General features: G+C 33.4%; 1 protein-coding gene across 4 annotated transcripts; it reads left to right on the top strand.

Annotated features, from left to right (window-relative positions):
- The first annotated feature begins 1,268 nt into the window (after positions 1-1,268).
- Positions 1,269-12,709, top strand: LOC134256537 (myotubularin-related protein 10-A-like). 4 transcript variants are annotated; one of them, XM_062739210.1, is made up of 16 exons: positions 1,269-1,462; positions 4,482-4,523; positions 5,100-5,163; positions 5,334-5,473; positions 5,766-5,841; positions 5,963-6,045; positions 6,167-6,223; positions 6,461-6,548; positions 6,877-7,003; positions 7,421-7,511; positions 7,601-7,689; positions 9,156-9,194; positions 10,155-10,285; positions 10,630-10,773; positions 11,133-11,314; positions 11,489-12,709. In XM_062739210.1, the coding sequence occupies exons 1-16, from the start codon at positions 1,400-1,402 to the stop codon at positions 12,329-12,331; spliced, it is 2,259 nt and encodes a 752-aa protein (XP_062595194.1). In that variant the 5' UTR covers positions 1,269-1,399; the 3' UTR covers positions 12,332-12,709. The 4 variants fall into 4 exon arrangements, with proteins under 4 accessions (XP_062595194.1, XP_062595197.1, XP_062595195.1 ...); XM_062739211.1 differs by lacking the exon at positions 1,269-1,462 and adding an exon at positions 4,205-4,326; XM_062739214.1 differs by lacking the exon at positions 1,269-1,462 and adding an exon at positions 4,238-4,264.
- The last annotated feature ends 2,855 nt before the right edge of the window (positions 12,710-15,564 follow it).

Raw genomic sequence — 15,564 nt, 5'->3', positions numbered from 1 at the left:
AGAATTAATCTGTCAGCAGTGGAAACAAATTCCCCCTCACTTACACAAGATTTCAACTAGCACGTGAATTAAAAAATAAATTTTAAAAAAGTCAAGTGAAAAAAATTCATTGCTGACAAAGTGTGAAGAATGGTTATGTCACATGATCTTGCTGCATGCCTCATTGTATTGTATAGCTATATGCTTTCTATAGGTACGTTACTTGAATACTGGTCATAAAAGTGTCCATGTACCTTTCTCATAACGATAATACATAATCCAATCTCATTGTATATGATATGTAGCAAGTGTCCTGATTACCAACAGAAATTTACAGGAAGAAGGAAATTTTTGATCATATCAGACAAAGAGGGGCAATTTTATTTGATTTACACAAGTAGTCTCTGTAGATCTATTAAGGATTTTTTTTTTTTGAAGAAAAAATTGAGAATTGTCTTTTTAAAATTAATGGTCATAATTTGCTTGTAAAACTTGAACATGTAAACAGTATGGATATAAGTGGACTTGTTATAGACTATTATAAGCATAAAGGGGATAGATAAAAAAAAAATATAAACATGCAGTCTTCTTGCACATGTACATGGGATATAACATACTTTTTCAAACTTATCATTTACACCCAAATGCATGAAAAGTATATGCCTTTTGCATATATTTTACACTCAAATATGTAATGGGATACATGTATATTGCATGAATTTTTATTTTGCCAAAAATAACAATTTAGATATAAACCTAATTTTGTAAAATGCATTAGAGTGTGATTTTGATATAAATAGATGGGTTTCTATCAAGTACTTTTAAGGAAATAATTTTCCTAGTGATTTAATGATGTAATACACAATAAGTATTATTGGACAGTCATATAAACTTTAATCTCTGTGGTGACTCATTATATAATAGTATATAGATTTCTGGGCAACATGATGTACATGCATGCATACAGTGTATGTGCCAATAATTATTCAATCCTTTTGAACATTTTGATTTTACTAAATAAATTAAGTTATAGAATTTCTTCAATAAAGACATTCAAGTGTAGGTACGTTGAATTAGCTGCTATATCGGTAGTAAGTTGCTTTGAGAAAAATGCAGTTTTGTATTGTAATTGTACAATGATAACGTAATCATATCCCAGTGTTTATATGCATAGTGCATATTGAGTTATGTTGACCCAGATATTGAAATATAAATAGAATTTTAATGCATTTAGTATTTATATGTAATCAGGATGTTATCATTTTACCGTCTTAATCCCAAACAACAAGCAGATGTAAAGCCAGCGTTGTTTTGAGTGAGGTTTTTAAATCCATGTGACCCTTTGCTGATAAGCATTAAAGGTGCAGGGGGCGTAGCTAGCACTGGTATATAAACATAGAGAAAAACAGGCAATGTTGACATGGCTTCTATCGGCAGAGCTTTCATGAGGAGGAATAACAGTTATGATGTTGTTAAATTAAAGGTAGGGTACTGTCACATATTTTAGGAGGGGCTGGGCTAACTAGAGACTTACATGTAAAGGACTTTGGAAAAGAGGTTGGGAAGGGGGGGGGGGGGTGCTGCAGTTTGTTGAAGTACCGGTACATTTGTAATTGTAGGAAAGACAGTAATATTTCATGTAAATGTATGTATGTAAAGTACTTAAGAAACTTGGAGAACATTTAAAGGGGGAGTTAAAATGGTTCTGACAATAAAAATGCTTAAAATTGTCACATGATATGCATTAAGGCATATTGCTTCTGTTAAAGATCAATACAGTGAAAACTGTCTCATCCAATACCTGTGCAATCCAACACACTCTGAATTATGGCTTTAAATTTCTTACCCATTTATTGATTTAACTATTTCAATATTTTTACACTGTGCAATCCAACATCCTGTCTATTTCCATATATAATTTGTCTCCCAGTGCATGTCGGATTAGACAGGTTTCACTGTACAACCATAAACAGCTTTAAAACTAATCAAAGGATTTTCTAGAGAATTGAAAATACTGTAGATTCCTTATTTTTGGTGAGTACTTATTATCGCCAATGGGCTCTTCAACTTCAATTCATGAGAATTATAATTCGTGAATGGACGGTTGGTCAAGAGATTTTACATAGATTTTAGCACCATAAAAATAAAGGCGAGTAATTTTATTTTGTGTGTGATGCTTCTCGCAAAATTACGCGATAATCAATTCACACATGTATTCAGGAATCTACAGTAGTGGAACACCTTATAGCCACATGTAATTTAAAAAATCCCTGAATTGGCAAGATATGTTTGCAGATTGAATGATACATGTACTCTGAAAAAGTTGACAGCATAGTATACAATTGAATTTAATTCGCTTTATCCGAATTCGTTATATCCGTATAATTTAATTCGTATAACCATATATAGCAATTCGAATATGCATGTTTTCCTTCAAGTATTATAAAATATGTTAATTGTTTGTTATTACAAAACATACCTTAGATAACTAAGGTTTTGTTATGAATTTAATTTTAAAAACAAAAGCTAAAAGAAAATAAAGTCGGGTTAATGTATCACATTTTTCTTTGTAAAGTTCGTTATAAAAGATGTAAATTTCATTATATAACCTCAACGGGACTCAAAATCATTTTATCTGTTTATTCGTTATATCTTTTAAATAATCATTTACAAAGATTTGTTAAGAATTTTGCCGGGGAAGTTTAATTATTGTATTCCGTGATGCTATATCGTCTTTATACGTTTCATTGATTGAACAAGTTGACACTGATACAATTGAATTATTGTCCAGAATTTGGTAATTAACCTTTATCTAATACAGACATCAGAGTATGCATATTTGCTCATTAGACCATGCACATATAAGAATATGGTTTGGTCAGAAAAGATTCAGTGGATGTAAATATTATCCTAGCTATAAATGTAGCTACATGCACATATGAGATCTGATATGGTTTTTTCAGTGTGGTATTAATTTACGGTATGCGGTCACAAACTTTCCGGAAATTTGTTACTTAATATAAATTTAAGGCATATAGTATCCTAGTTATTAATGTAGCTACAGTGAAAAAAAAGGAGTGGGTCAAAGATCTGATTATAAAAAATTATCAGTGACTATTGTATTGGAATTAATTATTTTAAACTGCTTCCTTAATAGCACTCATATTCTGAAAACTATTTCCATGTACCTTTAAGCCTGACTTTAATACAAAATGAAGTTGGTTTTGAGCACCTTGAAGTTAGTGTATACTTATTTTTGAATTTCTTGCATACAGGGTATTGAGCACCTGACTATAGTAATACAGGGATCCTGGGTTCGATTCCCGGTCCAGCCATATGTTTTCAACAAATATGTATTTATGAATTTTCAATGTATGTTCACGCACTCATTCCTCCTTTCCATACTATACAAACAATTTTGACCCATTTTATTCATCTAGTCACAGTTCTGTATAAAAAATTCAGAAAGTCAGGCCTACTAAATGGATAGTAAGCACCAACACCAGACAGGATAGAGTATTCTTTCCACTTACAGTCTTAAATTTGGAATACAATGATTTTTTTTATTTGGCGTGATTTCATTATGAGTTGAGTTAGGCTAGTTAATTCATATACTCCAAATTTGGTGTGATTTCATAATGAGTTGAGTTAGGCTAGTTAAATCATAATATACTTCAATTTTTCCCACATATAATGTACTTTTTTGCTCTTACACTTTGACCCTGATAACAGAACCTCAAATAAGTTACCAGGGGTATGTCATTTCATTTCAGTAATGGGTATAGAAAGGATTTTATTTCTATCCATCAAAGACTGCAAAAGAATTACAGTTTAAGACAGACATATAATTGTTGCCAAAAATGGAAAATAAAATCAGACTGACAAATGCAACCCCACCCCCAAACCCCATCCCACCTTCCAAAATGTAAGAGAGGTATATTGAGAAATGAAAACAAGAAAGAAAAAAAGGAAGAAACGAATACCTGTATTTTCTTTAGAAACATCTTTTAATTAATTTACCTTGTTACATCTTTGTGTAATTTAGTATAAAAATCCAGTACTTGTATAATCAGCAAACTAATAATTCTAAGTGCCATATGGAGCACTTGTGGACCACTAGTATGCATCTAAAAAACATCAGTTGATATTTCACCATATTTGCCTCAATTGGCTGTTTCCTTTGTTTTTTTTTTCTTGTCACATATAAAATGACAATTCAACTTCCCTATTAGACAATCTGTATTATAACAAAAAATTGAGTCAGAGGAAATTTATGAAGGATATGGTAAATATTTTGAAATGAATTTTTTGGGCTTCCATGATAAAAGGAAGACAAAGGTTATGTGGGTAAGTGTTGTGTGAATGCTCCAATTGTAGGGCAATTAGACAGGATATATGTGTGGCTTTACAATTTACGACTTCCTTATCTAGGCCAAACAACTCCTCAATCGGACTTCATTTTACTAAATGTTTTTAAAAGGATGTGTTTTTCTGTATTTCAGACATTTAAATCCTATGTTGATCAAGACGAAGATGAAACTGATGTAAGTATTTTGATATTTTAAGGCATATTTTAAATCTTGATCTGTAAATCACCATTCCTTGTCATTATATTCTGTAATTATTAAGGGTTTACTATCTTGTAAATAACTTTATTCTGAAACTTGATGTCAGTATTACAAACTTATTCTTCCAAGAGTTTTAGTCCTGAAAACTGAAAATTGAATATATCCATTCATGGAACTATAGCTACAAATAATGAAAGGCTGATCTCTTCTTGTGGCTTGTAACATCAATTCATATGCTTTCAATGTTTTCATAGAAAATTAAAAAAAAACAAATAAAATCACACAGTCTATAAAAGTTTTCAGCAAAGTTTAGTGCTTCAGGTCAAGGCAACTTGTTTCTTCCATCATGAGAAGAATTATACAAACTGCACTCCTCAGAGATGGGTTTATTTACAGAGAATGACCCTAACTCTTACATAGCTGAAGTACAATAGATAAAGGCTTACTAATTAATTCCTGTCTGTTCATAGTAATTAAAGATTAATTTAAGGTCAAGTTCACACTTCAGTGGGAAAATGGACATTCTGTTTCATGAATTATTTTTCTTTTCAGGATGAGATAAAAAAACGAGCCTCCTCATTTTTTCAAAATGACTTGATACCACGACTTCTCCCAGGTAAGCAAAAAAATAAAACTTTTTTTTTTTAAAGTACAGTATATAATAAATATCCACATCTACTGTAGTGTATTGTCAGAGGTGTATAGTATATTAACCTGTACAGTGTTTCACTTGTGGACAGAGATGATTTACAGTAAGGTTATCTGACTTCTATTTCTATTATTTAGGAGAGAGGGTGGTAACAGAGGCAGACAGTGTGTTGTGTTTTGTTCCATTTACTGAAAGAAAGCAGGGAACCTCAGGGAAACTCTTCATCACAAACTTCAAACTCACATTCTTAACGGGGGACAGATCATCTTATGAAAAGGTAAACAAGTAGGGATGGACTAATCTGTCTAATCCAATACCGGTGCAATCCGTCACACTGTAAATTCCAACATAAATTTCTTTCCCATATTCTACTATTTTCCACTGTGTAATTTTACACTGTGCAATCCGACACCCTATCTATTCTGACACAAAATTTGTCTCAGTGCATGTCAGATTAAATAAGTTTTCCTGTACATTGAATTTTTGAAATAATGTAGAAAAAGTATGAAGTACATTATGAATATATAAAATTTAATGAATAGTAAGTATCTTTCCTATTTTCATTAAAGGAGGGTCAGCGACAGAGAAACAAGATTATAGACGATGGAGACATTCCACTCACTAACATTGAAAGCATTTATCAAGGTAATCCAGGATCACTTTACTGTACATGTTTAAACAAAAATCGTTGTCAGAATGTTTCATATTGAAATAATGAATTGCAGATCATTATATTAACTGTGTTACCTGGTAATTGAAATTTCAGTTGTATCTGGGGGGAAGAGAAGGAAGTTACTGCCTAACACTACTGTGTCAACACTGACCAAATATCTGGAAATCCATTGTAAGGTAGGAGTCATTGGAGTTACTTCCCTTGCCAGCATAGTAAATATTTTAAATGTTCTTTTTATTAAAGTATTCATTTCATAATCTTAGATGTTTTTTACAGCTGTAATTTCTTTATATGTAGGATTTCAGGACTCATGTTTTTGGTTTCAAGTTTGCCCCCAAAGACCAGATCAAAAAGGTACGAAACATGTTTAAATAAGTTCTAATTTATTAGAAAGATTTTTAAAAAAGAAGATTTACAGAAGCATTTTATGAGTTAATGTTTATCCAGGCATAAAAGAATTTAATTTAGAGTAAACTTATAATTGATACGCTTACCGTAATGAAAAATCACCATGATCAAACTCCCTGTGTTATGAGGTATTTGACATTACCAGTATATAAGCTATATTTCTTGTTTTTCTGTATACTTTAGATAACCAATGCTGTGATTCACTATGCATATCCTAACAAGTCCTATCTCCTGTATGCCTTTGAGTACGCCAAGGCTCTCCAGACACCAGGTTAGTTCAGACAAGTTTAAAATCTTATACTGGTCACATGTCCTTAATTAACACCAACATCAGAAATTATATTACATCTAATAGATATAGAATCATTTTTTGAAAAAAAAATTTGAAAAATGAAGATAATCTTTAGTAAATACAGTGGTTTCAATATGTTTTTAGATTTCAAGAGAGAAGGTTAATATAATTTTTCTGTAGTGCTTTAAAGAAATACATGTAATAAGTTTTTATGGTAATTTTCAGGAGGGTAAAGTAATGAATTTACCAGTACATGTACTTCTGTTTTATTTGATGTCTAAACAGAATGTGTTCATCTTTTGACCAGAGAACGGGACTGTCAGTAATACTCCTATGTATGATTGTGCTGCGGACTGGGAGAGGGAACTGAATCGGTGTGGCTGTACCAAGTGGACAGTGTGTGAGGTCAATCAGGGTTACTGTGTGTCCCAAAGGTAGGGCTATTGGAGTATTGCTGAACACTTGTAGGGGATCTTGTACTTTAAATATATATAACATATGGCTGTATAAAAGCCCTGGTTTTCTCTGTATCATCTGTTGAGATATTTATCAAGTATGTATAAATAAAACTATTTTGTACATGTGCACAGTTAAAATTACTGCATATGGGGTTATTTTCGCCCCTTGTTATTTTCGCCCTTTTACACTTGCTTACAAATTTGCCCTGTTTTAAATTTGCCCAAATGGTGAAGGGGCGAAAATAAAGCGGGGGCAAAAATTTCCCTGTATACAGTAGTGTTAACAAGAATTTCCCATTTTTTGCAATTTACTAAGACATCCTTATGAAATTACAGGATAAAAAATTTCTTGGAATTAACTTAATAGTGATATTCAAAACTTTCTTTTTTAAGCATGCCAGAGAGATTTGTTTTACCCATGAACTTAATGAGTTACAATGAATTGATGAAGGCAGCCTCCCAATTCAATGAGAACAGGCTACCAGTAAGTAATGTACTGAATGTTATTGCACTTGATTTACTTCTTCACAGAAATTTCTTTTATATAAATACACTGGACTTTGTATTTGTTAGGCCTGGTGTTATACTCACACTAGTGGAGCCAGTCTAGTCAGAATGGCCGAGATGTACGCCGACTCAGATTTAGCAGATTATGTAGGAAAGTAAGTAAAATAATAAACATAATACAACTCTTGTCCGTTTCCTGGAATGTTATACCACCACATTTTCAATGATTCATCATCATCCACCTAATTTTTGGTTCTGTTTTTGTTCCCTATTCATTCAGCATCTACTCACTTAAGGTATTTATCGTGTGCTCTGAAATTTGTTGGGTTTTTCACCTTAAATCATTCAGTCCATGGTTATTCAGTGCTTGTTTAGTGGTTATTTGATGTTTTATACATCTGTTTATCAATGAATAACAATGGAGTGGTGGATTATGATGGAGTGATAGAATGTTTCTGGATCAGGATCTTTGCTTGGTCAGAAAGATTTAATTTGTAATTTGGATTGTGAGCATTCTATGAAATCATTTTAAATGACATTCATACATTTTGGGCAGCAAAATTTTACTGATGCCTGGGGATATAGCATTGTTACCAACCTTCACATACAGAAGATTCAGTGAATCAATGCATTGACATGTATGTTCATGGGGATGCAAGGGAAAGGGTATAGCCAAGAAATTAACACATATAAGTCCTCCATGAACAATAACGATTCTAATGCATCCCTTATCCACACAAGGCATATCTTCTGTAACCCTCATAAACTTGTTAACTTTACCACCCCCCCCCCCCCCCCCCCCCCCCCTTCCGATCATAATGTTTAATGATTCCACAGAAGAGGAAAAATGTTTGTGCTTACATTTTTAAAACAAATATTTGAAGTTATTAGAATATCAGTCATTTAATATCACTGTGTATATGCTCTCTTACACCAGTGCATTTACCTTAAAAGAGAAAAATGCCAGCTAATTTTTTATGTACATTATATATACCTAGTATATGCATGCAGTTTTGTAACCAGTATTATATCAATAGATAGCAAATGCTACTTCAGTTTACAGTTTGGGTTGACAAAGGATTTAGTAAATCTAATTGCAAGAGTTTTAACTTGTAAATATCTCAATATTTTGCTAATTATGACTTGACTTTAACCAACAAAAAGTTGAAAACTTTGAAAAGCAGTTGGAGAGAAGCAAAGTGAACAGTAGCCTAGGGGATCTTTCTGTCAGGGACAAATGCAGGGGAAACACAGACAATAAATTACTGCTTCCATTAAAAAAAATGAATCTTCAACATATTTTTCATAATTTTTTAATCAGTTTGATTGAATTTCCTTTATATCACTTCTTCAAAAAAATTTTTGTAGGAAATTTTTATTTCAGATAGTAAAAGATGTATCTTTTTTAAACAATTTATGAAAATTTGTGTTTTTATAAGGATGTGTATTAAAATTATACATTATCATCAGCAGCAATGCAATGTCATATGAAGATTAAACATTTTGTTGTTCATGTAACACATGTGGGGTTTCTTAACTTATGCTGGAACTTCATAAAGTAAATCTAGAAAAAATACACTTTTGATTTGTAATTCTTGATGAAAATTGATTAATATTACAGTCTTTCATCTGAGATGTATATTAGGACATATTGTAATCGGTAAGCCTCATATACCATTAACATATTATTGCTATAGCATCATTCTGTCTTCACACAAATTTCTTTGAAATTTAATTCTTGCTGTTCTCAACAAAAAAGTAGTCAGTTGTGTTTACAGAATTTTCAAATTCATCTCTGTTTTCATATTTTTAAGCCTCTTTCAAGACATGCATTCATGTAAAATCTTCCAGCTTAAACGAATAAAACTACCACAATTACATGTAAGATCTTCTAGAACTTGTGACACTATGTTAAGATCATTGCATGTCTATAATAATAGCTATAAAGGATAAGACCCTTCACCCTCATATCATTTTCTTTACATGGCTACTTTACTGATCGATACATTGTTTTAATATATCTTCAGATTTATATGAAACTTTGCATGTATGTACCCACAGTCATATGCTGTACCAAGAAAATCACTAATTAAGGAAGGGGTGCAAATTTGTGCTGTTAAAGATGCAAAATGTCAAATACTGTAGACATACTTTTTTCCACGGGGTCATAATTCCGTGGAATCTCATATTCTGTTTAATCCGCGGATAGAAAATTACGCGGATTTTCTAAATTGTCACTATATGCCTTACATTTATATTAAGTATGCTTGGACAAATTTCTGCGGAAAATTTGTGACCGCGTACATAACGTAAATTAATACCACGCGGAAGAAAGTACTTCTACAGTATCTTTATGCCAATGGACCCTAAATAATATGTCATTAATACTGCACATGTCTAACATGAGCTTGATTATTCTCATAATCTGCGAATAAACTGGTGTTTCAAAAGATTATATTTTTACAGTGCTTTGTATTAATAAAAGAAGCTGAATATATATACCTCACCACAAGGGTCCAGATTTTGTATGGCATCTTAAAAGAAAATTATAACTATGCATGTATTTTTGATTATATTTTTTAGACATTTTCATAATAAGTAAATCTTTGAATTTTGATAGATTAAGAACTGCAATACAGCTTGCAGATGTTAATAAGGGATACCCAGTCGAAATGGATCTGACAAAACACTGCCCGCCATTAAAAGATGTCCAAGGGGCATATGAAAAACTCAAAGACCTAATATTCATAGGTAAGTGCATAAAATGAGTTATCTTTCTTTCCCCAGCTCAAATCTTGTAAAGTAATGTTACAATTACATATGTTGAATTGGTGTCTGACAGCATATTATTGTTGAGTATTTTTAAAAACTTTATCAGGAGAAATTTAAAGATTTCATTTTTTACTTTGAAATTGCAGCATAAGAAAACAAGAGACTTGTTAACAGGAATTTTTATAATAAGTATATTAGAGAAGAATTTACAGCTATAATTTTTGTTCCTGTGGTCTGAGACTTGAAATTGTTTGTGCTACAGATTCCACAAAGTGAGAATTTCACAGAGATAAGTCTGTTACATAGATTGCTTTACTCCCTAGATTCTGGAAAAGAGTTTGCTGTACAGGACATATCGTGGTTATCCTCAGTGGAGGGAACAAAATGGCTGACTTGTGTTTCCCAGTGTCTGAAGACAGCATGTGATGCAGCAGAACATCTGAAAAGACACACAGTTATCATCAAAGGTAATACCGGAATTTATTGTCTAAATCAATAACTATCACTGTGTTCAAATGTTTTGTAACCTTTAAGAGGACTTCTGTGTTTTGGTTAATACTTTAAAGAGGTTCAATGGATCCATAGTTTTGCATTTTATTTTACAAAATGATTTAAAATGATATCAGATGGACAATTAATGTTTAAAAATATATTTCATATAGATGACTACTCTAAATTTCATTTTACTTTTTATTTGCAACAAAATTCTTGTAGTATTTTGCAAAACTTGAATCAGGTTTGGGGTCAAATATATTGTTTTTTAATTTTACTTAGAAGACATGTAACATTAAGTGGGTGTGGTATATAATGTGTGTATATTTGACAGAACCAGACAGTCGACATTACTGCTGCCTTATATCCAGTCTGGTGCAGATTTTACTGGACCGACATTTTAGAAGCAGATTAGGATTCCAGTCCCTCATACAGAGGGAGTGGGTAGCTATGGGCTACCCTTTTCAAAGAGAGGGTTGTCTGGTTCAGGATTTAAACCGAACAAATAACGAATACGTAAGTTGTTGATTAATATTTTTGAAAATTTGTTTTTAATAACTTCTTTGATGAAGAATTTGGATATATTATTTTTAGGTACATTTCTGATATTCTTTATCAAAATTTGAGTGTTGTAAATGTTTTAATGAGTTTTGTTTTTATACATTTTATGAATTCTTAATTATTTTGTAGATTCCACTTTTCCTCCTATTTTTGGACTGTGTATGGCAGCTGATGGGACAGTACCCCTCAGCCTTCGCCTTCTCAGAGACATATCTGGTCACACTCTGGGACAGTGTTCACATGGGTATTTTTGATACATTCCTTTTTGACAGTTGCCATCAGCGGACTCGTTACCACATTGATGGTCGTTGGCAGCAGAGATTTTGTTTACCTTCTGTGTGGGACTGGCAAATGCAATTTAGTAACGATGACCAGTCCTTTTTTAACAATCCCTTGTACATAATGAAAACCAATCCTGACGTCTGCGATGCATTGACCAAATCCAAAAATCTCGAGTCATCTCTCCGAAATAAAATCTCCACCAAGAAGCTATACTCCTATGAACTGCAGAATTTTGAAGAATCTAATGTGTGTTCGAATCCAATGAAATCTGAAAGAAGTACAAAATTGACTCCTTTGATAGGGGCAGCCTGTATGAAACTGTGGAGTCAGTGTTACTTACGGTGGCAGACGCCAGCTCAGATCATCGGGGGAGGCAATCCCTCACAGTACTTACAACAGTGTGTGATGGTGGAGGAAATCTTGTGTCTTATGCACAAGCTGGAAGTCTTGAAGAAGAACAATGCTAAGTCTGTGAACAGCCTGACTCGGACGAGGAGTGATTTAGTGTTCAGTATGGCACTGGACACCCCAAGGACAACAGAGCTCCTGGCCAACAGTTATCTGACTTCATCTTTCCCTTTCTCTTCTGCACAGCGCTTGTCCAGAGAGGAGAAATCTGTGTTTACACCTATCAGTCTGTTTTTGGAACACAGTACCATTGACTATGACTACACAAACGATGATGACTAGAATAAGCAATATTGAGCACAAGAACTTTAACCTCAACAACAGCAATGTAATTCATAGATCTATGCTAGTCACTTAAGAGCAATATTGAGCAAACTTACTCAAATCATGTAAACTAATTTATAGACCATGCTTTAATGGGCCTTAACATTCCATTTTCGTTAGTGTCTGTCTGTGCCTTGTTTGGCTAGGTTTAATTGTTTGTTTTTGTTGTTATTATTCATTGTTATTTATTTATAACAACAGAAATTTAATATCTGTTTATGTGTATCTTGAGGAAAGACATATTAAGTCGTTAATATTTTATGTTAGAGTTACCATGGTTTCTAAAGGTATATAAAACATTTTTATGAAATAATGTTAAATAAAAGGTGCAAAGTTTTACAATTGTCTAACCTTTCCAAATCTCCTCTGAAACAAAGGATAGAGTGAGCTTTTCTCAAGAAACTGCATCTAACCTCCATATACCTGCCATGTCTTCTTTCCTTTAACTGAATGTATTCTCCAGAACCATAGAAAACAAAATTGTGAAATGAAGGGTAAAAGTCAAGATTGAAAGGTAAAATTTGGTATCTGAAGAAAGGTCTGGACATATGGAATACACTTGTGAAATATGAAAAGATTAGCTTAAACGGTTTAAAAGTTAAAGCCAAGGTTAGAAATTGGTAAATTTTGGCAAAAATAAGTCAAACTGTAGGGTCAAGAGCAAAATTATTGGTACCCAAAGAAAGGTCTTGCCACAGTGAACGAAATATGAAAGCTGTAGCACCTATCACTCAAATGTAAAGGGCAAGGTGAAAGTTCTGTAGACCAACAAGCTTATAGAAAAACCGAGAGACAGACAACTAGACATATGACTAACCATTGCTTTTCTGTATTTGAGATGATTTTAAAAGATTTTTCTTATATTTTTATTTGTAAAATTTGGATCGCCCAATTGTAGTAGTGTAAGATACAAGGTATCCTACTAGCTTAGGCTAGTGGGTTAACCCTTTTGCTCAGTTGATAGAGCACTGGACTGACAAGTTAGAGGCTCTGGGTTCAATCCCCAGCAGAGGCAATAAATTGTCTCTGTTACACAATGTAGCCTCACCCTACCAAGGGGGTTATAATTTGAAAAACAAGAGGCACATGGGCCACATCGCTCACCTGAGCACTGTGGCTAGGAAAAAAAGTAGAAATTGGTTTATTATTGAAAAGTTTAAATCCAAAAGTAGTCCCATGACCAATCATGGCTTTGCTATTCTTGAGAAAAAGATTTTTAAAGAATTTTCCCATATACATGTATTTCCTGTAAAATTTGGTCAGCCATTGTGACCCCGCCCTACCCCCGGGGGTCATGATTTGAACAAACTTGAATCTACACTACCTAAGGATGCTTCCATATAAATATGATCAATTATGGCTTTGTTATTCTTTAGAAGAAGATTTTTAAAGAATTTTCCTATATATTTCTAGGTAAAACTTTGATCGGCCATTGTGGCCCCGCCCTACCCCCGGGGGTCATGATTTGAACAAACTTGAATCTACACTACCTGAGGATTCTTCCATATAACTATGAGCAACTATGGCTTTGTTATTCTTGAGAAGAAGATTAAAAAAGAATCTTCCTATATATTTCTTAGTAAAACTTTGGTCGGCCATTGTGACCCCGCCCTACCCCCGGGGGTCATGATTTGAACAAACTTGAATCTACACTACCTGAGGATGCTTCCATATAAATATGATCAATTATTACTAGGCTATTCTTGAGAAGAAGATTTTAAAGAATTTTCCTAAATATTTCTATGGAAAACTTTGGTCGGCCATTGTGGCCCCGCCCTACCCCCGGGGGTCATGATTTGAATAAATTTGAATCTACGCTACCTGAGGATATTTCCCCATAAGTTTCATCTTTCCTGGTACAGTGGTTCTGGAGAAGAAGATTTTTAAAACATACCACCAAATTTTTATTAATTCCCAATTATCTCCCCTTGAATGAGGGCGTGGCCCTTCATTTGAACAATCTTGAATCCCCTTCACCCAAGGATGCTTTGTGGCAAGTTTAGTTGAAATTGGCCCTGTGGTTCTTGAGAAGAAGTCGAAAATGTGAAAAGTTTACAGACAGACAATTATGGACTTTGCCTTTAGGACAAAATGTGATCAGAAAAGCTCACTTGAGCCTTCGGCTCAGGTGAGCTAATAAACTAAACTTTCCGATGAAGCTGTCGCATAAGTTTTGTCTTTTTCGTATGTTAAAGGATTGGTCCGTAGGCTAATCACCCCTAGAACTTTAACTTATAAAAATACTAGTAAGTGATTAGGTCATTAATTAAAAGATGTCTGGTGATATAAATTCTAAATGAAAGCAGAAGTCATTAGGTTTGTATGAAATGAGAGAAGGTGGTCTTGGTGAAGATGAACGTAGTTTATCTTGCAAAAGCATCGTATAACATTAAACAACTGATGAATTCTTGAACACTCGTTGTATAGATTTAACACATAACCAAAATCTCACGGCGCACTACGTTTCGGGCAGACGGGGCTGCCGTGGCTGCCGGGAAAATAGTGTAAACGTAGCATTACTAGGAGGAGGCAGATTGGTATGATTGCTTTCTTCTTATGGCTGTATATTTGGCACAAATCCAGTCAGGTCTAAACTTTGAAAAGTCTTGTCTGAAATGAATTTCCGTATGCTACGTTGAATTTTATCATGACTTAAAGAGAGAACAAAAATAATTGTAGTCTCTTGTTAATTCTGGTGTACCTCAAGGCGCTGTACTTGGACCACTCCCGTTAATACTTAATTTACATTAATAATTTCCCTGAAAATCTTAATTTTGTGTGCATAGTAAGTTAACAACTTTTGCAGACAACATTGGCATTATGTAATAAAGAAACTTTAAGTCTCATTAACTTTCAATCAGTGGTATAAGACAGCCAGGTAGCATCGTTTTTGAAAGGGGGCGTAGCCAGAGAAATTTTTTTTACTTACCTGAAAAAAGTTGACAAGCGAAAAAAAAAAGTAAAAAGTTGCTCAAAGTCGAAAGTCCTATTCCTATTATTTTATAATTTTTTTCAATGCAAACTTCTTTCAGTGCTTATTTTTTTGGACCTAAAATACTACATTTTCCTTATATCACAAAAAGTTGGGGGGACCAGCCTTTCAATGAACATTTCCTACACTATAAGTAATGTTGGGAAAAAAGTGGGGGCCAGCCCCTCCCCCCCCCCGCCCCCTGTCGCTACGTGCCTGT

The sequence above is a fragment of the Saccostrea cucullata genome, unplaced genomic scaffold (genome assembly GCF_032062105.1).
Source record: "Saccostrea cucullata isolate Sc308-1 unplaced genomic scaffold, CSIRO_AGI_Scuc_v1 ctg90, whole genome shotgun sequence".
Lineage (NCBI taxonomy): Eukaryota > Metazoa > Mollusca > Bivalvia > Ostreida > Ostreidae > Saccostrea > Saccostrea cuccullata.
This window is presented reverse-complemented; position numbering and strand designations above follow the sequence as displayed.

Bases quoted from the DNA above. Each gene is read 5' to 3' on its own strand.
- LOC134256537 (XM_062739210.1), top strand. From the start codon at position 1,400: ATGGCTTCTATCGGCAGAGCTTTCATGAGGAGGAATAACAGTTATGAT. The intron at 5,842-5,962 runs GTAATCCAGGAT...TTGAAATTTCAG, and splicing joins CATTGAAAGCATTTATCAAG to TTGTATCTGGGGGGAAGAGA. The intron at 6,224-6,460 runs GTACGAAACATG...TGTATACTTTAG, and splicing joins CCAAAGACCAGATCAAAAAG to ATAACCAATGCTGTGATTCA.